This window comes from Linepithema humile, chromosome 3, assembly GCF_040581485.1.
Source record: "Linepithema humile isolate Giens D197 chromosome 3, Lhum_UNIL_v1.0, whole genome shotgun sequence".
NCBI classification, from domain to species: Eukaryota; Metazoa; Arthropoda; class Insecta; order Hymenoptera; family Formicidae; genus Linepithema; species Linepithema humile.
In genome coordinates, this window is record NC_090130.1 from 5,188,840 (window position 1) to 5,216,674 (window position 27,835).

General features: G+C 36.7%; 2 protein-coding genes across 3 annotated transcripts in view; one reads left to right on the forward strand and one right to left on the reverse strand.

Annotated features, from left to right (window-relative positions):
• Window positions 1-27,835, reverse strand: part of MCU (mitochondrial calcium uniporter) — a 53,154-nt gene that overhangs the window by 6,775 nt on the left and 18,544 nt on the right. The window lies entirely within an intron of this gene.
• On the forward strand, window positions 1,997-27,800 carry jv (javelin). Its single transcript, XM_012374424.2, has 7 exons — window positions 1,997-2,160; window positions 5,865-5,962; window positions 21,058-21,279; window positions 22,582-22,888; window positions 23,612-24,427; window positions 24,876-25,855; window positions 26,264-27,800. The coding sequence occupies exons 2-7, from the start codon at window positions 5,883-5,885 to the stop codon at window positions 27,267-27,269; spliced, it is 3,411 nt and encodes a 1,136-aa protein (XP_012229847.2). The 5' UTR covers window positions 1,997-2,160; window positions 5,865-5,882; the 3' UTR covers window positions 27,270-27,800.

Below are 27,835 nucleotides of genomic sequence, written 5' to 3' on the forward strand. Positions count from 1 at the left end.
AAATCAATATTTAAATCGATACATTCATCCTCTTCTGATCATTTAATAAAATAAAATGAGATGGGATATTAATTACCATGCTTGCGTATAGCGATTAAAATTATAACGTAGTCAGAACGGAACATAACGTTCCAACGAGGCAACGGAAATATGCCAGCACGCATCAAACATTAGTTACACGCTACATGTTTTATCCACCGTATATTATACACATACATAAAGATATATTCATATGATATAAATACGGAAGAAATGTTTTCATTCATAATGAAACAAATTACCGTCACAACACCATCTTCTGATAAGGCTTGTTTTTCTGAATTAATTTATTTATTGAATATCTAACATATGGCATAACAAATTATATTATAAAATAGAGTTATAAAAACAAAATTTTATTAAATTAAAAGAAAGCTATGAAACAAAGTTCTAAAATCAATATCACCAATCTAGATTATTATCATTTAGATGTAAAGTCACGCAACAAGTTTTACGCTAAGGCTGACTTAATTATTCTTGTATAGACTTTAGCGATTATCTATTGTAAATGTATTTTTATATATTTGGAACAGAGGAAAAATTTGTGGAACCAACAAAATGTACTGTTTCCGCGACTTCACTCGCGTGATAATCGCGCAATCGAGAGCTAGATAATATTAACCTGGTTACGAGCCGTTGATATAAAGAAGGTATTAGAGTGTGGAGAACACACGGAATGAGACGACGACCGGGGATCTTTCCGCTGTAAGCAGAACGGAACCAAGCTAATCCGCCTGCGCTAACGATCTCTGAAAATGCATCTTCAGACGCACACGGGTCATCGCCGCAAGTTTTCCAAGTTTAACGTTAAAATTGCTAAGTTGATAAGAAACTAATCTAAAGAGCCTGCAATAATGAAACATTATGAAAGATGCTGCAGATAAAGTTGAAAAGATGATGAAAGATCAGCAAAAGTATTTTTCTATTTTTTAAATAACATTATTAAGTTAAACATGTTTCTTTTTTAAATCATAATTTCATATATTTTATAAAATCGCTAAAATAATCTTTACACAGGAACGTATTCAGAGAAAAACTAACAAAAATGGCGAGATTTTAGTGAATAAAAAGGGTTATAACAGATACGTAAATTTTTCACATTTCAAATTGTTCGAAATAAGATAAATATAAAAAAATCAATGTATATAGATTGACAGACAAGTATATATATAGAAGAGCTTATCTATCGATTAAACCATATTTTAAACAAAGAAATGGTCTAGAATTCTAAAATATAAGATTTAAATGCATCACAGATTTCAGATCTACCAAATGATATAAGATTTTAAATAAAAATGAATAAAATGTACATTTTAATATTCTGGATCATTTATTTGTTTAAGACTTCAATGCATCGTAGTAAAGAAAATGTAAATTCTAAATTGCTAGGTTTCAATTTTTTTAGTATAAGGTTCCAGAGTCTAATAATGAATAAAGTGTACGTTTTATATTCAAAATCATTTCTATGTTAGATAAGAGGCAACAATAGCACAAATTGTAATCGTATAAATTACTTATACATGCGCATAATCGACTAGCAATACCGTTTTGCTTTCGAGGAAATACCGCGAGGTAATCGGTGGTTGTTTGTCATCGAGAGTTTTCGTCCCGAAAGGGAAAGAGAACAAGCTTAGGTAGAATCTTTCGATCATTCAAGATGCAATCGCTCAAGTGGCAATCAACGGTCGCGTCCCGGCACGCTGCGACTCGGATAGAAATTCGATGCCGCGATAATTGCACGTTTTTTAAACGTACAGGCAACGTCCGATAATTAGTACGGCCCCACGCGTGTCGTGTGCATCGTCGTGTGCATCGCCTGGTAGGCCGGTTGGCACACACAAGTGGAAGTGGCAAGAAATCTACCACCACCCAGCCGCCCGCCTCCCATCTTCCGTTCCATCCGCGGGAACTCCGCGGTGGTGAAGTTTTCTGTGCCATCACAGTCCATCGTAAGATTCTGCTCAATTAATAAGTGAGGTGATCGTGGAACTAAAGCAACGTAGTCATTGTTTTTTCTGTGACGGCACCCAGGGCTTCTTTAAGCTTTCTACGAGCTTGCGAATCGATCTCGTTTATTCTCCGGGGATGTACGACTGACGACCACTAAGGGAGTTCCCGGAGGTAGGTGAACGTGGATAAGATGCCCGAGTTGATTGCTGGGTTTGTGACATTCCTGAAGAATCGTCGTCGTTAGCATTCGTAATCATAAGAGAACTCCAACGAATCCCTAAGGTTATAAAAAGTGAAGGGTTCGGTACAAGAAAAAGGTGGGACGACGAATTGCAAGATTTATTTCCGATATTATCTCGTAAAGAGAATAGATCTACTTCGTTTTTGTGCTAAACCCTTCTATTTAGATATATTAGCTCTCGCTCGTGGGTTTTCGCATTATTAAATGAATTTGTAGCTATTTTTGTGAAATTAAGTTCAAATATTTATGCTTCGAATATTTCGGTCATAGTGCACCAAACACATATATGGCGGAAATTAAAAAAAATGCTAAAACCAACTTTAATCTCTGCAAATGTATTTAATCTTGTTATGAACACGTTGCTATGTAAAATTAAGTAGCTTCGTAAATATCAAGATAATGAAAATACAGCCCACTAAATGTTCCATACTCATGGTCTTTTAAATATAAATTAGTATGTCATTTATTTAGCGCAAAATTATTATTAAACATATCAATATGCGCAGTAAAGTTTTTGATTTCATTCAGTTTCATTGATTAAATAGTGGAGCAATATGTTAACAAAATTAATAAGAAAGCCCGCGCTTTTTTCTTTTTTAAAAATTACTATCCAACTTTCAATTCAAATCAAATTGTTAAAAGATTTACGCGCCGGTGGTTACCTAGAAAGTCTCTGAAGTGCTAACACGTGGTGAAATATTTTATCGGAACGGACGAAGAAAGACGATATTCTTGTGTAATTAATAAGCATCGCGCAAATTATATCTACCTCCAAGAAATTCCGTATTTTCTCAAGCGCAGAATTATTTATTTCTTTATTATTATTCGATGAACAAGTTCGTTATTCCTGTACGTGCGGTAAGAAGGTGGGCGACGAATTGGGGCTATTTAATTCGTGCTTGCGTGTAACAGTACTTAGCACGCTGCAGCCTTACTTCCTGCTCGATTTTAGAAATTACGCAGCACTCTACTGCAAATATGATAGTGATCGTAATTAGCAATATTTAAGATTCCTCGATAGTAACAATACTAGCAGCATTGTTTTTCACGGATATAACACGTTAAATTACAAAAAAAAAATACTTTGAATTTCAGATTTGCATATTTTAATACTTTTAATATAAAATTTGATATAAAATTTCAATTGTTTCTTTTCTCCTAATTTCATATTTAATATTTTATTAGTATTTGATATTTTAGATTTTTAACTATGCAAAATATTTAGACATGTAGATTTAAAGATGTGAAGGTGTGTATTGTGAATTTATTATTTTAATATAAAACAATACGCATCGTGCGAAATGGGGCTCATCAAATAATCAGAAGTTGAATTTTTCGTAACTAGAATACTCACAAGTAGTAGACACGGAGTAGTTTAAGACACCTGAGGCGCATGGATAATGTATGACTTCGATATATTTGATGTTGCAGACGGATATATGTGATCGCTCAATTGGATATTGCACTATTACTATTCTACCTGTGTACACTGCAAATCCATATAAATGGCAGATCAAGGCACTTCGATTTTATATAGTTTCCAAAAAAATGCCACGCAAAAATAAATCGAAGGGTCTTGCCTGATGCATGATTACAGCTTGAACGGAAAAGCATTTATGACGAAGGTCTTTCTTATTCTCGTTTACTTCGTTCTCATGTATCTCTGCATAAATTTCAGTCAGTTACCACGACTAGCGTGCAGCTTTCCCGTAAACAAAATCGATCTAGGAAGCGTAAATGTAAAACAGTGGAAGTTGTGCATTTTGTTTAATTGGCGAAGCAAAAATGCTTTCAACATTGAGTTTCTCCAGAAAGAATATCATAAGTTTTTAATTAACAAAACAAAAAATAATTGTTTACAGATCTTATTATAAAAATTTAATTAATTTAAAGTTTTCACAAAAGTTTAGTTTGCTATTCTTGTATTTAATTAGATGTTATAAAAAAAAAATAATTTTAAAATAACAAAAAACTGTGTGGTAACTGCTGTTCTAAATTCTAAATAATTAGTGCATAATTTTTTACCAAATTATTCAAAAAGACATTTAATGATGTCGAAATCGAATACCATAATAATATATTACACGCTGTAGGAACAATGAATACAGTAAATACGATAATTAAATACCTATCTAAATGCAAAAAATGCCTACGAGAATGAATAAAATAGGTAAAAGTGTTAAACACGTGCCGAAACTACGAATTAAATTAATGAGATAACTTTTACTTTATCAAAAAAAAAAAAAAATTATGGCTTTTAATTTTATTTATTATTAGGTCTCTACTTTTTACGGTTGAGACCCTTTCCGGAAAAACTTAACGTTGGAACATCTCTCAGTTCGCAATAAACATACTGCACGGCTTTCACTGCTTCATTTTTATCCGCTTCCTGGATCGATTTTGCTTACGAGAAAGATGTACAGTAGTGACATCTAGTAAGGAGTCTTGGTACGAGTGTCGGTTGAATATTGAATATGTAGAGAGATGCAAGAGCGTGGTAGACAAGAGTAGAAAAATAAATATTTTTCTTTCTCTGCTCGAGTTGTAACATAAGCCAGGAAGCTTTTTACTTTATTTCAGTTTGAATTTTGCTTTTTAAAAATGTTCCATTTTACTGTGAGACATATTAAACGTACTGCAGGAATCTCGAATGCATATTTTAAATTCCGTAGCGCCGTGCTCAATCTTTCGGTAAAATTGGATAATCTCTTACGGTAGTTCGTTAAATGCCGAGCTCTAAATATGTTAAAAACGAGGTTGACAATATACTTCCGAACGATGCGTTTCATATTACTGCATACAGGTCGCTATTACGTAGCTAAACAGTGCAGAAAAAGAATCGGGTTACATCATCGCCTTAACGGAGTTTGTTTTGTTTAGAGATTTACAAAACATCATATCGATTGTTTATGTATTAAAAATGCATAAATTATAAATTAATAGATCTCTCTGTTATATCCTGAAAAAATGAAGTCGCGTTTAATGTCGTATCTTAATCGTATCGTAAATTTGTAACGGAGTCCTCACACATATCAGTAAGTGAATCAAGGCGACATTAATCATGTTGTAAGAAACTCACGTACATTTATTCTGCGGTAATTGCGGTTTTGAATCTTTTATAGTGAAAGTTCTTGCTGCAAAGTAACGGTCTTGTTAACATAACTTAATTCTAAATGTATTATAAATGATATTACACTTTTTGCGTGCGATGTTGTGCTATGAAACTTTATAATGACACCGGGAGAACTTAACAATCTACATCCTGAGCCTATTGAATATTTCATTATAAACTTTCACAATATTGGTATGTTAACACTCACTCCAGCAATAATCTTTTTATCGGCTAACTCGAGCGCCGGCCACATGCATTTCGGCTAAAAATAAAATAATCAATTTTAAATGTACTGTATCATTAGTACTGTCAGTGATAATGCAACATCAATGTATTTTTATCGTGCACTTGCTATGTCGTGAGATTTATCGCTTTAAATGGAAAAATATGCATGCCACCGAGAGGTCATGCTTCATCCCGGCTTTCGAATATTTGCAAAATACTTAACTTAAGTGAAATACCAGTTACGTGCCGTGTGCCCGGCACACATCATTTTCGTCATTAAATATGAATTTGTAACAGGTCTCTTCGAGGTCGGCCATGGGCGGTGTGCAAAGTGGAACTCATAATCTTGGCGAGGCGTTATGGGTGCAGGAGCGACAACGGCAGAAGTGCCATCGGTGAGTAGCAAATTTTTTAACACACGTGTGGTGTGTACAATATCATATATGTACGTCGATATATATACTTGGGACAATTTTCGAGAAGGAAATTGTAGATGATTAATTTTTTTTTATTAATTCAGAATTCACGCTAGAATTTCACTGCGTGTTATATTACGAAGTTCAATTAATTACTCGCGACAACCCCAATCTCGCCGATTAATCTTAAAGATATTTTATAGCGTGACGAAAATACTTTAATGATCGGGAAATATATTCTTTGAAATGAGCGACAATTCGCTAATTACTCAAGCGTCGGAAAGTGCCACTAATTACGAAATGATCCTTCTCACGACAGGCTGCTATTATGTCTCCCTTCAATTTTTTTTATTCGATAAAATTTCTTTGATTACCGTAATTATGGTTCGTTTCTGTACTCACGCGGTTGTTTTTAGCAGCAAAAGATAGTTTCCTTTCGAAATATCCTCTGCGATCGCAAAGACCGGAATAAAAACAGGTAACCGGGACAAGGTTGCCACGAATAATTTAAAAGTTTAGGATCTCTCGAGAATTTGGTGATCAATCCCTAACTTCTCGCTTTCAGAATCTCGCCGAATCCTGTTCCATGACGATTACAATTAGTAATAGTTAATAAGTTAATTACTACCGTATTGCCACGGTCAGGCAACGCTGATTAACACGTTGTGGTCTAATTACGCGGCTTGATATAAAGTAGGCGTTCATTTCTAGATGAAGCCGCAGAACACTATCCGCTAATTTCCGTTTTATTATAAGAAGCGAAGAAATAATGTTTTATATTCGCGCATTGGAATTTTGCAATATCACCTAGTTATTCGCGTATTATCCAATTATGCTGCGTAAGCTGCTCTAATTAATCATATTGCAAAATCGTGTAGTAAATGCGCATAGTTCGGAAAATTAAATAGCCTTAATGTTAAATAGCCGATCTTATTTAGCTGAACGCGCAGAATTAATATCTTTGCCGTAAAAAATGTTAATAGGAATCTTGCAAATTTATTTCGTTCTACCAGAACGCTTTTGGCAAATTCCGATTCGGTACATTTTGACGACAAAATCTATTTCGGACCTAAACTCACCGAGTTAGATCCAAGCATCAGTTGTGTTCCCAGATTACCGTTTACGTTACACCTCGAATTAGGTTCCTATTAATTAGAGTTAGCTAAGCTGATTTGTAACATGAATCAGTAGTCGAAACATTGCTGCCTGCAACTACGCTACGTTTCAGAATCGAGTATACTTATGTTACAAACGAGTATGCATAATACCGACTTGTATTAGCAATAAATATAATCTGTATGTGTAATCCTATTATAGAACATCGAATATCTGCACGTAATATTTACATAATTAATTCTGAAAGACGCAAAGGACAATATTCAGCGACATGATATCGAGTAATTATTTGACGGAATCGATGCGGATTAACCAATCCGCGCGATATGGGCTGTCGTTAATTAGCGCGTAACTCGCGTAGCGCTATGCGTTGTAACGTAATCGTAGTAGCGGAACACCGGATATCCGTCTTTGCATCCGAATGTCCCTCTCTCTCTCTCTCTATTTCTATCTCCCTTCTCCCATCCTTTCTCTTCATTTCTGTCGTTATACATACGCGTACATGCGTGCGGAATAGAGACAAAGGGCTATGACAAACCGCGTGTGTCTCCTGCACAAACATCGGAAGCCACTCGCGGAGGGCTGACGACGCGGAGTGTCATCAGTGCGAAGTGCCGCAGCGACTGAGACTGCGACGCGCGTCACGATGTACGTCGTCAAGATTGTCTATTGCCAAGTGACGATGGAATTCGTCGACCGTGATTTTGGAACAGCTAGGTACATCACAAATGACTGAAGTGTTCATCCCGAAAAAGCTGTATAACTAGCAGTGGTGCACATTTTTATGTTAATTTAATTATAAGATTTACATAAATTTATTTTGCATTCATTCAATTTTTTATGTAATTTTTATTTTAACATTTTTAACAAATTCTGTTAATGAAGATATGAAACATAAGGGAATCGTATGAAATAAAATTATATTAGAGTAAAATAGAAAGTGAAAAAAAATAAGTGCATAAATTAATATAATTGAACATTCATACAGCTTTTTCTGACGGACTCCTTGGTCTTTAAAGTGCTATATTACATCTATCCATTTTATTAAATTAATGGGGAATATGGATTAATGGATTATTGCGGGAAGTACATGAAAATAGCTTTACAGTTGACGGTTTTGATTCTCTACAGCCGCATTGAGTTATATGTTACATTTCGTAAATTGCCTGTGGTTTAGCTCATCGTGACAAATTAATCATTAGGGACTATCTTTACAGCATGCAATCATTCACGATATTTGATAACAATATTAGGTCACTTTTCGATATCAAAAATATTCATAAACATTTTTCCTCTAATTTGCATATAAAATCGTGTATCTTTCTAACTGTAAGTATATATTTTAAGCGTAATATTCAAATTTAAGCAATTAAGTATATTATTAAGAGTTAATAGATTAACTTCCGCAGAGCACATTAATTTCGCAATGAATATAATCTATCGCATTCTAAAATACACAAATAAATTCAATTACGTCTTTCGGAATCAACTTTGTCATTATTATAAGCCGTAGATCAAGTGAATTAATGAAGATTTATACTGATGACTTGTTTGGTTTTAGTGATTGATTATTGCGAGTCACACAGCGTATTCACGATACAAGCCTGGTTTATTGGAGGAACGAGATTACGCTACAATGTAATTCGTCGTGGTTTCGAAATATATTGCCGGATTACTCTGAGCACCGAATTGGTTTTTCCGACGATTCTTCGTTAGAGATTTTGCTTAGTGAACAACTGCAAGATGTCTCTTTATTCGGTTAACGCGACGTGATCGGATTAGCGTGGCAAAGCGCCAAAATATACACATGATTTCGCGACCATTCGAGGAACAGGTAATCCCGCGTCGGAAACTACGAACGCGCTCTTTTAAGCATGTTACTTCAATCCTTTTTTGCAACGAGACCTACTTTTGTAATTCAGAGCCGCGTGGAAAATCCGAGACTTTTATGAGCGTTTTGCGAGACGAGACAAGCTTGTCGATCGCTATAACAAGGGAATCGAGTCCTCATTAAAAAACGTTATCAGCATATAACGTATATATAGGATTTCCCTTGTGAGAACAAGAACGTGTTCTCTATTGTATAATTTCCTGTCGCTTCGTGGCCTCGTTTCATGACCTTTCCAAGCTAGCGGAGAAAAATCGTGCAACTCGCGCAATAACCAGCCCTATTTTCCGCTTTGTTTAACCAAGCAGCGACGTACTCGCTTTCTTGTCAGATCTCGAAATTTACACATTCCCTTGGAGTCTAGTCCACGTGTGAATTCGCTCTAATGAGACGCTGACGCGCGCGTTTGTCAATACAACTTCGTGTAATTGATACAGCACGAATTCTGTTGTTTGACTTCGATGTAAGCATAATTTACAACAGAAGATCTCGCTTATGTAATAATAAGTTTATTACACGGGCGGTGTTTTTTTTTCACGACGAGCGCGATGTTATGTAAAAGAAGCAACCATCCTTGAAGTGCGGTAGCACTTAAAATCGATGGCCAGATTAGGTAAGAGCGATTTCTCGATCAGATACAATTTCCTGGTCCATCAAGACCTCGTTTTGAAAATTGCTTGTTCATAAATTACTGTAGAAAATGTATAGATTGTACTGAATGAGTCTTCACTTTTCCATAGGCAACGGAAATATTTCTCTGGGAAAAGTATGATTCAGTCATCGGCAATACTCATAACATAGAAAGTGTTATCTAATTGTCTTCAAAAATTCGAAAAACGTCTAAAAGACATTAACATTTTAATTTTATCTTTCTATATAAAAAAATTAATCCCAAACAAATTAAAGAAAGATCATAAATAAAAGATCATAAATAAAGATAGGATTATACATCATAAAACATTATGCTATCTGAAAGTTACTTTCGTTTAATGTCATAATCTATCAAAAGTAAATCGAAAAACGCGAAAGTTTCGTAGGTGTTAATGATTCAGGATTAAGTTATATATCACTCGGCATTATCATTCGCTTTCACGTCGTGTTTCTGACATCAATTTCTCCGCAGTTCTCTCGCGATAAACTGCCGGTTTACCATCCGTGCGGAATCCCTAATGACGTTGCGGATAATTGAGCTTAATTGATTCCATGATGCGTGCTATCGTTCAGTTCGTAATTGATTCTTAAGACGTTCCGCGGAAATTCCGTGAATCAGTCGCGGGTGAAACAGTGAGAACCGGAAGAACAATGGAAAATGGTGAATATCGGTGAAGATCACTTTGTCACGTGAAAGTTTTCTTCTTTGAATATGTCCGTTATATGCTTAACTGCACGTACACTGACAGTAATTATTGACTGCAATAATTAAAACGAGAAAGAATATTGAAAAGTAAAACAATTATCTATAATGATATCGCTTAGAGTGCATTGATTATCAATAATGAACGTAGTTTTGTGCATTTCTGAAGATGGAGATAATTACATATAAATAATTAATTATACATAAAATGTTTTTCTTTCTTAATTTGGTTAATGTTTGATATTAAATATTTGTAATAATTATCAATAATTATACAAATTATAGGAAAATCTATTCCAAATTATTGATATCTTTATAAAATTCAAACAATTAAATAACAAAAAAGAAAACAAAGAATTTATATGGTATAAAACTTAAAAAATTCTACGAAAATATTGAACGAAAGAAATTATTGTGTCTCTTTGCGCGGTGCTGAATCACTGTGACCAGGTGAGTCCACGGCCGAGGGCAGGTGAACTCAGGGGGTCATTCGTATATACCGCACTCAATTGTTCGTATAGTGTACACACTTCGTTTCACATGGGGTCGAATGGTTCCCTCGACAACCTTGTGATTCATCGGTTTCGAACCGAGCAGAGGGGATGTAGCTGCACGGTTGTTCGCATCTTTTTTCGTCTTGATACCCCAGTTGTATATTGACTGCACACAACGATAAACCGGGCTATCATTTCGATTACAGTTTTCGTTGTGAGCACGTATTCCTTGTGAAGTATGATATGCTTTATTGGATATATTGTTGCATTGAAAAGGGCACTCAGAAAATTGTTGCGTGCATTGTGTCAGGTATTTATGGCAAAATCAGCTTGTCAATTTACAATTGATTGATTGACCACCCTTCAATAATACCATTTCAAAATTATCAGTATGCAGAGAGAAGACTTGAAATAAAATTGTGTTCGCAAAACAATTTTTTGAAAGATCTCGTTCCGCGTAATCCGAAATTATTATTCAATTTTTGTTTTAAAAATTAACTTATAACAAAGTTTAGAAACTTAATTAATTTAGTTACGAATTCTTGACAAATATGGGTCATGATGTTGCATGCATAATGTATAAAATAATTCAGATTTTCTCAGAAAACTCTTCCATTCAAGTTCCAAGTATAACTAAAGCTTTATTAAACTGCACATTTCATACACACACACACACACACACGCGCGCGCGCACACGCATACACACACACACACATACACATTCGTGATTTATTTCGCGATACCGAGGACGTATTCATCTTTAAAAATATTATTCTTGCAAGTTTCACGAGTTGTTCATTAAGAGAAACACAAAAAAAAATCGAGCATTGCATTAAGCCGTCAGAGAAAGCGTGCGATACGGTGAAATGCCTCTCGAATGCTGCATCATTAAAGTTACATGCCACGAACTTCTTTGCCTTAACCGTTATGGCTGTTCCGTGCTCAAAAATATGATCGGATCTCCACAAATGTACCTCGCCTCGCAGATCCGTATCATCCGTTCATGAATATAGATAATACTTCTTGCTCGGTTTGCACTTATTTATGATAAACTTAATCAAATGATCAGTTACTTATTTTTAAGAAAGTTCTTTAACGTCGAGAATTAAATAATATTAAGCGTAATAATAGCAGCTATTACGATTGATAGAATATGGAAACAGCTTTAGGCGACTTCGAATATTTAATTAAATACGATGCACTTTTCGTAGAAAATACGTTTCGATAATGGTAATAATATTGACAAGAACTACCTTTATTTCATTTGATAGAGTAAATCACAAAGGGATATAAAAATTACGCTCTTCCGTGTTTTCGATTTTAATAGCCGTCAGAACTGCGCAGTTTTCCCATCGAAGCTTTGTACAGATGACTAGAATTCTGATAAAACTTCGATAACAGTTGATTTTTCCATCGGATATTTGATATCTAATGGCCATTTCGTTCGCGAAAAGAAACAATTGAGCTTCTTCAACGAGTTCTCACTGTGTTGAAGTTAATAAAACTCCGCGGAAATGCGCCGCAACTCTACGACGTGATAAAGCTTCAATTGAAAGTTCGTGCGATTCTAATGACACGGACTGCGACGTGCCTTTTTCCGTTCTAGTTCGAAATAGCCAAGAGTTCTTAATCTATAGCCTACGGAAGGCTATGGAGAATCCATTTGGATGAGCTTCAGTAAATTCGTGAACTAGAATAGAATAAATAAAACAAAGTAATTATATTTCTAGCAGATAAATTAGGACACATTTATGTGAAAAATTATAATATAAAAATTCTAATTTTAAATTAGAGAAAATATTAATTATGTCATAAATGTCAAAAGATATTTCTTGAATTTCTTGAACCTGACTAATTTATATTTTTGTAATTCAATAGAAATGCAATCTTAAACTTATATTAACGTCATCCAAATGGATTGAGAAGTTTTCAGAAAACTGTTTATAGTCATAATATTATTTTCTCAAATTATTAATTGACAAAATAGCCACTAATCGTAGCACGTTATTTATTTTAGTGTTGCGTGACACTTTCGTCGCGATGGTTATTTTAGCGCATATGATTACACATTTCCACGGAAGGATTAAGTGACAGAAAAAGACCTGTGAAGAAATGCGCGGTGAAATGTAAGAAGAGTACGAATCAGGAAAGAAATAGAGAGAAGCTCAGTTATCTGAAGAAAGTGCCGGGATATCGCAACAACTATGTGTAAATGACACCTAGGCCAAGTGCCATGGTCACTTTCTTCTTTGTGGTTTCACGCGCCCGCTTGTCGACTCGAATACACAGATCCATCACGTACGTATCATAGTGGTGTGGTGCGGTGTGCGCACGTTTCTCTCCCGTGTGCATCGCCCGTCGACGATTCGTCTCTCACGAGGCAAATCATGATAGAAAGCGAATCACACATCAGTGATAAACGGTGATCCACTTCGCGTTATTTAGCAGCAGCAGCAGCTTCTGTTATTTCATCTCTAATGCGCGTTGTTTGTTTTGCAGGTGAAACGCGTATCGATTTTTCGAGGTATGGAGCGTGATTAAAGTTTTAACGTTTTTACTTCACGTTTAAACGTGCACCGAAAATATAACGAATAACGTTATTTCTAATGTTCATTTAGAGAAAAAAATAAATAAACCAACTTAAAAATATAACGAACGTATTTCTAATGTTCATTTAGAGAAAAAAATAAATAAACCAACTTTTCCAAAAAAAAATACGTTATTATGTTTTAAAAATAGACACATTTTGCAAAGGCACGGTCGCAGCCCTTTACCGCGTTTCTCGTTAATTATTTTGGCTGGTTGCATCTTTCTACGATGATGTTCCTGTCTAGAGAGACGTTTTAATTGATGATAACTTTGACGAGTCACGAGGGACCCGTATTAACCGCGATGAGAAACGGCGGTCTGAAGATATCAAACTTCTCTTAATTATATATCATATTCTGCTGTTTCTCAAAGTGCGCTCGCACATTGGCGAGACCGCGTAACCGTGAATCAATTATTTTCAATAATTAGCATTATTATATGATATAATATATTATAAAATATTTACATAATGATAAAATGCAAAATTATTGCATTTATGCGGCATCATTTTAGAGAATGTGGTCTGAAAAATTTAATTGGTTCCATCGAAAATTGCTTTAGCGTATACGTTGTATAATGGCAAATTGCATATTCAAAAGAATACTAAATAACGACATGTGTGTAATCTAATAAATATCACCACTCGCATGTAATGCGATATTATAATATAATCTACTACTTAAATTAATAAATATTAAAACGGAAAGTTATTAATAAGAAGCGAGAACACCTACCTCGAAGTAAATGGAAGTTCTTAACATTTAAGCACTCGTATAAATATTCAAGAATTAGGTATTCACTCCATGTGGCATCTTTTCGAATAATAGGACTAGAATAGTCAAAAGGATCTCTCTTCTTAAGTGAATTGACTAACAAAAGCAAAGCGAAATAATCTCTCAGTCGCACAAAGGAATCATACTCAAAGGTAGTCTACTCTTTGCACCTCCGCTTGGATTTCCGTAAGAATATCATGGTCGAACTAATAGTCGATATTAACCGCTTGACTTTCAACTCGCATTAATTCGCCGGCTGACGCAGATCCGTCGTAGAAAAAATCTCTTTCGCACCGGATATAAAGCAGCACCGTTCTGCTTGGTATATTACGGCCTTGACACGATGTCGTTTCAAGTTTCCTGGAAACGGCTAACCGAGCTTCGTACGCGAGAAACGTGAGGAAAGTAATGCTTCGTGAATAACGAAGGATAACGAAAGGAATAGCTTGGAAGAATCTATGCGCAAACTTTTGACGTGGTTCCAGATAAACTATCTCTCGTCGTTCGGAATTCCGTACGCTGTCATTTTCTGAGGATTACAGAGCACTACGTGAATCGAAGAGATTTATCTCGACACGTTAAAGTGAATCGTTGAAGAATGTTTCAGGGCATTAAAATAGTAGAGAGATGAAGCTGTCGTAGGAAAATCTTCATCTCATCGCGAGCGAGCGTAATATTGAAGTAGAATTTTGTGTCTCGTCTATTTAGATTTATATTATAAATCATATTTAGACGTAAATGTAATAGCGGTACTTTGAACTAGCTGAAAATAATTTCTTCGCAAGCTGCATTAAATTGGATATAAATTCAATACCTCGACATGTTAAAGTGAATCGTTGAAGAATGTTTCAGAGCATTAAAATAGTAATAGAAAGATAAAACTGTCGTAGAAAGATCTTCATCTCACCGCGAGCGAGAGTAATATTGAAGTACAATTTTATGTCTCGTTTATTTAGATTTATATTATAAATCATATTTAGACGTAAATGTAATAGCGGTACTTTGAACTAGCTGAAAATAATTTCTTTGCAAGCTGCATTAAATTGGATATGAATTCAATATTGTATAAATGCTGTGACTGTTTAATTTGCAATCGCACGTTGCTTAATAATTCAATGCCTGCATTTACACAATGAAATCCTTGCCAAATTGAGCACATGGTCATTGACATCTGACCTTTACTGCTATATATGTAACTTGTTTAATCCTTCGAGACACATCGCAGCTATGCGGCTAGACGTGCCAATGCATCATCTATCATATTGGGAATAATAATGATTAGTATCGTATACTATTGCGCAGCACACGCAGCATTTTAATCAGCATAACTTATTATTATTATCATCACAATATATTAATGATAATTATTTTTCGATTTAAATTAATGAATGAGTAAGCGGATTATTAAAATTTTAGTAATTTAATAAACCGATAAATGACATCCAATCATTTTAAAGATAACAAAAATTAATTCAGTTAAAATAACAATACCTTTTTATAAATGAAATAAAAATTGAATTTGTATCGTCATAAGTAATTGAATTTCCTTTACTGTAATTTCCGAAATCTGTTACATAAGTGCAGCTTATGCGACAGGTTACAAAGGCGATTCACTTCCGAAGTCTGATCCGCGTGACTACTTTCATAACACGTTCATATTTCCGAGGACTACTGACGTCACTGTCTGACTAAAGTACATCCTACTCCCACTATGTAGCAAGACAGGGTGTACCGGCGGGAAACAGGTGCACAGTGGCGATCGGTCCGCAGGTACAACAATACTTCTCGCCAGTCGGTGGGCAAACGAGAAAGTGAAGAGCCGGCGTCCAGGCTGATAGAGCGTCTCACGCGGAAATTAACAATCGCCCGCTCTCGATCCGGTACAGCGAGTGCCGAAACTTAACATCCGGTGCTGTTACGTGCAATCGTGAGTGTGCCATATCATTCTTCGCGTACGGCGGCTTTTCCCTTAATCGACGGGCGAAGCTGATCTTAATCGAACTTATCCGGCGCCGATCCTCTCGAGAGCCGAATCTCTCTTGTCGACTCATTACGTGCCAGCAACAATAAAAATTGTTATCGGCAAATCGACGATAGCTCGCGTTTCTCTGCTGTTCTCGTGTCAGTTGTTTCAAGGGCTATTTGAGAACCCGTAAGTTATCTGAATTAATTTATCTAATGTCATATCGCGTGAGAGGATGATATAGCAGGTCTTACAAAAAAAATATCGTGAAGAGGCCTTTGTGCGACCAGCAAAAAGGAAATGTAAATGTGATGTATCTTTGTGCACTTATTGGAATTACTATTTTGCGATTACTGCGTATTCGTTTTTAGCTACATAAAAGCAGAACAGTTTCGTGTCTCACAAAATTTCTGTTCAAATTGAAGATCGTAAAGAATGATGCATTATTTGGAAGACAAGATTCTGCATCTTACATCTTGGGTCGTCTTAGCTTGACCCCCATTTTAAAGAATCAGACGTAGTATCGTTGGTCATGGTAGTGAGTTTTATTCATCATACCTAAACGACGTGTTACACAATCATGTTTTTGCACAATATTTTTTCGTCAGCAAAGACACGAGTCGCTGAGGATCAAGGTTGTAACGTTTTCATTTCAAAGAAGATTTATACGGTGATTCATTTAAACTGGCTTGTCCATAAAACACTGGCAATTGAGATTTATTTTTTTCTATTTCCGGTATAATCAGTTACGATTTTTTCTCGTCGCTTGCCAGAGAGTTCGCAATTTCGATGCGAATAACCTCTGAAGTGAAGGAATATTTATTTTAACGCGAATCCTTTTAGTTGACAAATAGCAATATAAAGTGTCGAAAATGAGCAGCAATTTTTATCTTTACTGGAATTTACATAAAAATGTTGTCAATTATTTAAGCAATTATTACGTATATTTTGAAAAATTCCGTATTTTATATACCTTTTAACTTTGAAGTAAATGCCTGCTAATTAGAATACTGTATTTTAAAATTGTACATTATTTATTCATAGAATGACGAAATTAAAAAAGAAGCTGTTTACAAAGAAAAAGTCAGAAAAATGCCAATAATCGTCCGTATAAATAGTGTCGCAAATTATTTTACTCAATTTTTATACGCGCGTGCTGATGTAAATTTCGTAAAACCCGAGATTATCTTTATTGCACAATTTTATTTAGTAAATGCTGCAATATATAACTAAGAGAATGCGCTTCGACCCTTGAGGTCTTACAGAGACGACTAACTTCGTCGTCGGTCGGATGTCAACCATCGACTGTTCATCCTGCGGAACTTCTTCCGGCCCGGTCACGTAGGATATTCCCGTCGCGTTTCACTACGTGTGCAAAGACTTTGCGTTTCCTTTGTGCTGTGCAAGCCTTCATGTAGGTGCAACGACAGTGCTGGTTGAAAAGACATCGCGATTGATTGTAATTCTATCATAACTTACACGCATAGAATAAATGTTCAGTGCGCTGAAACAATTTAATGTTAGAAATTCGTGCGGTAAAGCGATTTTGATCTTTCTACTGTATATATTGTGTTCTAAAGTCTCGACGAAACCGAGCATCGTCCGCATTATCATGGAAGTATTGTGTGTTCCGTCTTTTACATCAAAGATATTTGACATCAAAGAAAAATTTAGCTCGCTTCAACAAAATATATATCGCTCGAAATACTTGAGATATTTATTCCCTGCCTTGATGTATTCTGTGTGTTAGAAATAGATTTCTTCCACTTGAAAAAATACCGTATACGTTTCTATGTTGCAGTTTATTCTACATCAAAAAATTCACAATCAAATAATTTCAAATAGAGACGGCATAACCATATTAATAATATTATTTTCTAGATTGACGATATAATATAATATTTTTTACGTACGATCAAAATGCCTGTCTGAATAACTCATGCATATTCAAATCATCGTTTCTCGATAATCTGATTGTTCAGTTCGAATATTTTTATTTCTATGCTCGCGCACAAAAAATCCGGTCAGCATGAATTAATTGTTCGACGATTGAAATCGGGGCAATTGAAGTTTTCCTCGATTTTCGCGAACGTAGCATAAACGTAGTTTCATATTTACGAGCGTTAACAAGTTTACGAGTAATTAAAGTAACATGATAAGCTAGTTGGCCACTATTCGAGCGTGTTCTTGTCACACTATCGATCGCTGATTAGCTTTCGTTCAAGAATCGTGAGAGCACGAAAGGAAGGAAAAAGTTATTTGCAAGTTCAGTGGTTAGACAGCGCTATAAATCATAAACGTTATAAAAGCCACAAGAAATTTTCAAGTCTATCCGTATAATTAACAAGATAATAGAAGTTCTATAACGTATGAAAAGATTTTATTCTATTCTCTACAATGATTAATGGTATCATAAAAAATACTAATATAGAAATTATTTAAAGAACGATAAAATTATTAATGTAAAAATTAATGCAATGCATTATGAAAGGAAAAACAGAGAAAAGGCAAAAGATATCTGAGAATTCCCGCGAATGTACGTCGAAAACAATGTGTAAAGTTAACCGAGATAACTCGTGATAATCTTACGTAAGCAGCTGCCGTGCTCAGGCGAACACAATGAGACGACGATACGCCGTATGCATTCGGACCTCAAGGATTCACGTTCGTTAAGACGAGCAGTCGGCCGAAAGGACACGTCCGTTTTCACTGTGCTTACGATCATTCAAGTAGAAAATAATCGCATATGATAGACTGCCTGCGATGTATCACGACATATTTAAGATTTGTAGAATTTAAAAATGTGCTCGATAGAGCGTATTTATATTTTATTCTTTTTTCTATATCATGAGATTTTCTGTGAAATTTTCACACGCGCGCTATGTTGTACATTGCGCTACTATAGTTATTTGAACATCAATTAAATAGCTTGTCAGCACGTATACAGGGGATCAAAGTGAGAAGGCAATTACATGTCAGTTGCATTCCCGAGTTCGACATCTATAGTTAATGTAGGAGCAATGGATCGCGTGGCCTTTACTCTCTGTTGATTGAAAGGCTACCATTAATTCGCGGCCAACACCCTTTTTACGAGCAATTAGATAACAACATTAGATAAGCAAATTAGCTGCAACGATCCTCTTTCATCTTAAATATAAAGTTTGTACAAGTAGCGTAAACTTCGAATGTAAAAAACTGACGATAATAACGAAAATTTTCGATTTTATTTTTTTCAGACTTGATAAATCTTGATCTTATAATATAATATTAGCGTTCAAGTATCGAAGTAGTTTAACGAAGATGTTTTAGTTCATCAATTTATACTTTTACACATAAAAATTAATTTTTATTATTTTAAAAAAGGACCATCGGAACTCGTCTTTAAAGTCGCAATTAAAATCATCGTATGATGGTTTTGAACATAAAAGATGCAATGCACATTGCGAATGCTTGCGCAGCTTACGCTTTATCTGTACAGGCAAACGAGGTTTACCAACGAAAAATTCGGACTAGGAATTGTAAATTGGAGCGAGGCGAGCAATTTAATTCCGCGACTAGAATAATAAAAGTGCTGGTTATTCGAAGGACGAAAACGTTCAAATTCTTCTTTTATCTAACAAGATTTTCAACACAGAAAAATATCTAAGAATTCAATATCATTTTACATTCAAAAGCTAAATGCGCTTTACGTGTGATTCTAAAAGTATACTCAATCATGAAATGAATATTATATGAAATCACGTATTCAATACCGGTTTGAAAGATTTATTTTATCATTAAAGTTCGAACTTGGAGTTAAATACGAGACAGATAGGCTACGCGAAGAAAACGATAACGGGATTACAGTCAGCTCGTACTGCGCGCTAAAAAGGCAATAATTTTTTTTAAATACGAAATAAAAATAGTCTGCGATAAATTTCGCTGTAACAAGTTGCTTAAGTAACAAATTCCGTAAGTGACATTCTTCTTTTTACGAAACGAGGAAATTCGTTCACGTTCATAAAGAAACTCGAAAGACTTTCCTCGTTATTGTACTATTATACTATTTTACTCTCAACGCGCTCTATGCACAAAAATTTTTCCGGGTTCGTCCAACTCGCCAATTTACATCGAAATAATTGTTCTTAGTAGACACTTTAATGTTCACACTATGATGTAGAGGAGCAGATGAATATGCATCGATATATGTGTGCTTTAATGAACTTTGCAGCTCACTCGAGTCACTTATGGCAATTAATGGGATATTGAAGCTACGTCATTCTATGTCCTAACTAGCGAGGACGTAGGGCGGTGCTCGAAAGTTTATTAGCTGTTAAATGTATAGCTATTACGCGCTACCATTTTATAAACGTTCGCGATTTTACATCCGTTTACTACATATATAGAGAACAACTATGTATCCATAATGTTTGATTATTCATAGATCTTGAGTAGTTGACGAGTTTGCGATTAATTTTTCTTCAGCGAAAATTTAACTCGAAGCAATTAGTCGCAGTAGTTTTAATTAATAATCGAAATTAAACTTCGGACAGAACATCTGTCCAAGTGCAATGTACTTAAGTAAAATTAGCTCAAGAGTAAGATTCCTCGGTAACTCATTTGCAGCAATTCGAAGATTAATTGGTGTCTTCACAAGTCTTCTTGATTTTTGAGACTTAAACCAAGTTATACAGCTTTTTAATTCTGAGATGAAAATTATTTTAAATTCGTCAGAAGATTAGTGACTAGGAGAAAACGCACCACTTCTGATACAGGCTGTATAATGCAAAATATACGCTAATTATGCGCGTACATTGTAGCCACCGGGAAACGGGTGGAAACCTGTCACAGCGTATGATTTTATTATGATTGCGTTTCCTATGAATTAGACTACGCAATTGCACGATTTTAATTGTAGAGAGGGCAGCCGTTACGACTCCCACTCGGCAGAGTCGACGCAGGATCGCAGGAAGCTGCTGAAGCGCACGAGGAGCCTCGCAGTGATATCGGAGGACGACTCTCGACAGGAACGAGAAGCGGCGCGACATTTTCGGCTGGGCCAATCGACCTTCGATTTGCCCAAGCGACATCAATTGATACCGAGGGCCAAGCTGATCGATCGGAATTCTCTCAAGGACAGGTGAGTCATTGTCAGGTACGAAAAAGACTCAATTGTAGGTTGCGCTCTTGACCTCGCTATTTTTTTTTTAACCAATATGTAACCATGCCACGAGGGAAATAAGAGAATAACAGGAATGAAAGGCTACTTCGGATTGTTCTATTTAACAGCTGCTTTACAAGGCTAACATATCGCATAAACGTTGAACTAGGTCGTGCGTTAATTAATTCAAAAACTGTTTCAAATTACTCGAGGTATTTCATTTCAATGAATGAAGTCTATTATTTAAAAAAAAAAAACCTTCCTTATTTTACATTAATTCATATTTTATATTTATAGAGAACAAACATGTTTGTCGAAGATAATAATCGTAATGATAACAAACAATTGACATTAATGGCGCCAATTATGATAATCATTAAATTTCTCCGCGAGCGATGAATCTGATCTCCTGACCGTAAATTTGCATTGATATCGCCACTTGCGGCGATTGGTGCAGATTATTTCAACTAACAAGCGTAAACTCGAAATTCAATCGGTCAGCAAACAATGCTGCTTAACGAAACCTTAACACCTAAACTTAAAGTTCCTCTCAAAGCGGTAAAAAAATTTCACAAAGAAACTTTGTTGGAGAAAAGAGAGGCTGGTCCATTCCCGTTGTGAACTCAAACTGGATAGCTGCTTTGACGTTGACTGGAAAACTTTCTTGTTTTCATCATCTATTTACGGTCTGTTGGAAGCAATCTAATTCATAGCTACTTGGTTGGCAAAAAAACCGCTATATTTCTGATCGATTCTTTGCGACTCGTAATCTTTATGACAATATTACGCAACATCAAAACGGTTACAACTTCGTATAGCAATAATAAAAGAATATTAGAAAAATTTCTGTGATACAATAAATGAAACAATATTAAAATAAAACGAAACATGCGTATTTTTAATAAAATTAATCAAGCGGTTTAATTATTGCTGGAAAGGAGTGCTTCATTTTAACAATTACTTTTTAAATAAGTAATTTCAAAGAAAAATTGAAAAAAATCGGTTTAATTATAAAAAAATTTAGTATTAAATTATTTGCGATATTAAAAGTATTTTTGTTGTTCTTTTTCCGTGTAATATTTAATCGTTTTTGTCATCCAGCAATAGATTATGCAACATACAAACCAAATAAAATGAAATAAATTATTGAATTCATGATTAATATATTACTAAATGTACTATACTTCGATTCCTGTGTTTTTGCTCATTGCTATTTACAAATGCAAATTTTATTTCACGTGCGCTTTAAAGTTAAAAGATTTGGTATCTTGTTTATTCCAGACTTTACAAGAGTCAGCAGCATCTCTCGGATTCTTATGAGAGATTCAACGAGGCAAAATCCTACTATTCGCGATCGGCTTGCGGTCTTCACTCGATACCATCAGGTCTCGTGTCTCTCCCAGATCAACTCTCTTATTCACGAGGAAATCGGGCCGATCCTGATCGGCTGAATATTCTCGATTGGCCAAATCCACCGAGACGGTACCGCAGCGTACAAAACTTGGATACCGTAAGCGGCTTGGTCGACATCGTCGAAGACAATTGGCCAATTGAGGGCAATCGGAGCATCGATTGCATTTATACACAGGTGCAACATTTTTCTTTTCAATAAACAAAATTTTTAATTTTTAATTTTGCATTGAGAAGAATATCGAGAAAAATAATTGTTTATTCGATCAAAATTTGCTTTGTCGTTGCCTTATTTTATATCGCTAGCTTGGATGTTAAAATAGATCGATGTATGATATATTAAAGATCAGTGTGACGAAATTTCCACGAGTTTATCCAATGTAATAACGTATCGCCTTTGTGGCCAGTCCCCTTGGGATTTCTCGATATACTAGCAAGATTAAGAAGTTTGTTGCCAACATTAATTAAAATGATAGAGATCATTATGTCCTAGCCAAGTTTCCTAATATCATCGTTATATTTAGTGGTAGCTTAATTAAATTTCAACTGAGCATCGGGCAGATCGGTTCTCTACAAATTAAATAGCAAGATAACGTTTGCCCGCAAGAGAGGAGAGGAGTTTCGCAAAATCGGACTTACAATTGAATTAGGTATTTTTTTATGATTTTCATAAATAAGAAAAAAAAACAGTAAACTAAACTAGTATTTATCTCATTGATTCAAATAATCATATTATCTCAAAAATATATTTCAAAATATATTATCTAAAATATCTCTCTGCATCGATTATAAAAGTATTTTGGCACAAACAAACGCATTTAGAAAAGTCGTTACTTAGATAAGTCTTTCTATTGAAGAGGATGTACAGAAAGCACGTACTCAGATGTGCTTTCCTACCTAGGTGAAGCGCAAGCGTAAGGAGCACAGGAGTCTAGACAGCATCCTCTTCGAGGACGACGCGGAGCTAGAATATTTCGACGTGCTAAATTTACTGCCTCTCTCTAACATACGCTTGGGATACGACGAGGCTAACTCGACGAGCGACGGTAATTTTGCGCGAAAGAAGGAGCGAGTGCATGGTACGCGGGACTTAAGAGTGCTCGAGTACAGCGAGCCGAGCAGCGCGAGCGAGGAAACGAGAAGCAGCAACGCGACGGACGAGGAGAAATGTAAGGAGCACACGACGAAGGAGGATAATCCCGCTCGAGTTAGAGATTCTGAAAAGCTTCGCGAGAATCACGATTTGTCCAAGGGAACGGTCTCAAGTCGACGGGACGCTGAACAAGAGCGTCGGGAGTCCGAGAATTTTGAGGGAGATTCGGAGATTAATTCGGCAAAGAAGTTCGCGGATCAACGCGCCTCCTCCTCTTCGTTCAAGGATCACCATAGAGCTGCCGATGTCGATAGTCTCGTGACCTCTCACGAGGAAGATCGCAAAATTGAGGAGGTAGACGACTACAAATCGATCTGGATCTTGGACGAGGATCAGGACGAAATGTCGCGAAGACCGCAGGTTCTCAAGGTTATCGATAACGACGTCACCAGAAGACGCCATCGGTGCTCCGTCGTGGAAATAAATGCTATCGACGAGGTCGTGCCAAAGGATAAGAAACCGCAGGAGATTACGAAGGAAGCGAGCGATCGCATTGATGCTTCCATAATTAAATCGAGTAATCGTGTAAACAAGGAGGGCGAAGTTCGTGGGAAAAATGCAAAGGTTACTATAAGATATAATAATTCTTTGTTTTAACAAATTATTGTTTGCGTGTACTCTTTCGAAAATTCTCCAAACTTTAATTTTGTAAGATTAAGATTTTGAAGTAGAAATGTTCTGAAAGTACGAATGGTATTTTCTTCGTAAAAAGAATTTCAAAAGCGAAAGTTTCCAAAAGAGAAGTGCAATGCGAAGCTTCTGAATTCGCTCCACGAACGTTGCACACTGGAATTTTGAGTAGTTTCCGGTGTACTTCGTGAGTCTTATATTTTCGCAGTTTTCAAATCTTCCATTAAATACTCAGTATTTTAATAAGCAATTTATGTCGGTCCGCAACGCCGCGCTTTAATTTTCACGATTTCATCTTCTCTCGTTTTCTATTAACGAAAATATCTTGACGTCGGAAATCGAGCAGAGGAGCATTAAGCTAATTGACAAATTAATTTCGCAGGACGCTATGACACCGGAAAATGCGGAAAATGCGGCAACGATGGAAGACGCGAGAAATTTCTTTGAACGGAAAAACACAGAAAAAGAGGCGACGCGGAATAAGCAGAACGAGGGTAGATTTGAAAGGATCGTCAAGGAGACGTCGAATATTCTTGGCAAAGCGTGCAACGTTGTAAAAGGTAGCCTGGGCTTTGAGGCGAGATCGGAGAGTTCCGATCTCGGCCTTGGTTCCGAATCCGGCAGTGATTCCCGCAGAAGATCGATGGACGACGGCGCCGAGGACGACCGGTCGCTCAAAAACACCAATAACTCTGCGACGTCGAAAACGGACGACGGCAAAAAATTGCATACTAATCTCATTCGATCCAGAAGCTGCGTGGACTCGATAGAATGCCAGGACGGTCCAGAGTTCGACCATGTGCGCTACAAGATCGTCAAGTCGCACATGTTCAGCAAAAACATGTTCAGTACCGCTCGGGGTGACGTGACGTACGAAGGACTGATGCAGTATCTGCGCGAATATTCATTCCAAGAAATAATAATGGACAACAATGTCGTCATTATCGAACCGGTCCGCGCCGAAACGATAGAGCGAAAACCGTCGATCCGAGCGGAACCGACGTGCAAAATCGCCGGTGCGATCCAAAAGAAAATGGAAAATTGCGAGAAAAACGACGAACAATCTGGAAGCGGCGACGGCGGCGCCGTAAAAACTCCGAGGCAGTCGTCCATCAGGAAGCACTTCTTCTACCAGCCTATACGAGTAAACCGCGAGCTGATCGACGAAGAGCTACCGAATCCGGATACCGTTCGAAACGTGAGACGTATGTTCGAGAACACTCTCCAGAAAAAGAAGAGTATATCCGACGCCGAGTTTTCCAGGGACTGCAAAAGCAGGAGGAGCGTCAGCATGAAGGATTTGACTAGTATCGACGACAGTCGATACGATGGCATGTCCGACAAGGCACGCGAGGAATCCAGGTAGTGTGACACTGAACGACAACGTCACTGACGACGAAGCGTTTATTATTTACGGACGCGATAAGCATGTCTTAGGTGCTTACCTGCTTTTAGTACATTGGTTGAAGTGGATGAATTAAGTACGAGACGATACACTAAATATTTCAGCCCGAGATAACATTCGGTTTAATGGAATTGCAAATCGCGACGAAGTTTATATTGGAACGTCTGTGCGTTAAGTAGTTTACAATTTGATTATTCGCGACTGAAAGAGATAATAGCGTTTCCGAAATTATATTCAAATTACAGACATTAATTGAAAGCAAGTCGTTTATGCACAACTGACGTAAGCTAAGTCGCAAAATCTCTTTATCATTCGATCATTCGTGAATAGCTGCCGTAATCAAAGTTTATTATGTTCAAATCCAGATGTTCCAGTAGGGCGAAAGATCTCACGAGACTCTTCGAGACCAAGTCCGCGTCGTCGACCACTTCCGTCGCCAAGGAGGACCTCGGTAGTCCGCGGGGCGAGTCGAAAACGAGAATTCTCGCACAAACCTTCGAAGCCAGAAGCGGAAACACGTCGCCGGCGGGTTCGAACTATTCCAAAAATAAAGTCGGCCGTTACCATCATCATCATCATCATCATCATCATCATCAAAATTGGGACGCCGGCAGCGTCAGTTCCGGCGTGTCGAGCGATTATCCCGATACCGATCCAGGGAGTGGCGCTCATTGCACATCATCCGATGACGAGGATGTGAATTGCAACGACGATTACGGCGCAAACGCGAGTACGGGGCACTACGTGTCTCAGGATGTGCTGAAAAAAATCCGCGAGTGCGGCACCTCGGTAACTTACTACGGCGGGAAAGTGGTGAACATGCACAACGGTCCGTTGATATCGCCGCTGATCGGCAACGGCTTCAAGATCGACCAGTCAAACGACTACGTAAAGTTCAGACTGGTGAAAAGTAACTCCTGCGACAGCAGACTGGAGCTGACCGGCAGATTTGTCGAGAGACAGACGCTAAGTCGCGGCCGCGATAGAGGTGCTGACCTCCGACAGTGCACCATCGCGGAGACACCGAGCATCGAGATTACAACGATCGATAGCAGGCAGGAGGACGAGGAACAGCGGGACGAGGGTATCGAGCAAATTGAGCAGGTGAAGAGAGAACCGCCAGTGGTGATTGGTCTCGAGCCAAAGAAGGAAGATCCTAAGGAATCGAGAACTATTTTCAAAGCGGACTTTAAGCTGGGCGATCTGGACGACTCAAGATCCAATTATCCGAGCAGATTCACACCGAGCGCGTTGACTAGATGGGAAGTGAACATGGCCAACTGGAAGACCGGCAATGATTTCGATAAAATGGAGTTCGAGGAGTTCGAAGTGCTTGAGGACAGTCTCAACGGAATTGACAGCCAAAACTAACACGCGCGACCATTTCTGAAAGGGGAGTTTTTTTGTATGATATATTTATTTCTCTGATGCGATCGAAATGAGCGGAGATTGCCAAAGGAGATAACGTGATTACTGTCTAACTTTCACGAAAGAAATTTCTTGGGATTATAAAAAATGATTATCTTATAAGAATATTATTTATGTATAAAAAAAAATTCCAATCACGATCGAATAAACGTTGTTGGAAAAAGTACCTAGATTGTTTTACTAGATTATGTATTAACGCGTTTTCTGGCATTAAGTAATAAAAATGCTGCAAGAACGTTGATGAGAAGGATAATTTATGGGTCACGTAAGTACCATTGATTAATTAGTGTGTTATTGCAAGTGGAGAAGTCCACACGAGTCATATTTTATAGCAGGTGATAAGCATTGAGATAATAAATAAAGTTATGGTACATATAAAAAACTCAGTGTAATGTCACATATAATGCACGAAGCATGTACCACAAGATGTAACATGAATGTATTAAATGTGTAATAAATAATTTTATGCAGTAATCCCGTGATGCAGTTTTCACATTAATATTTATCAT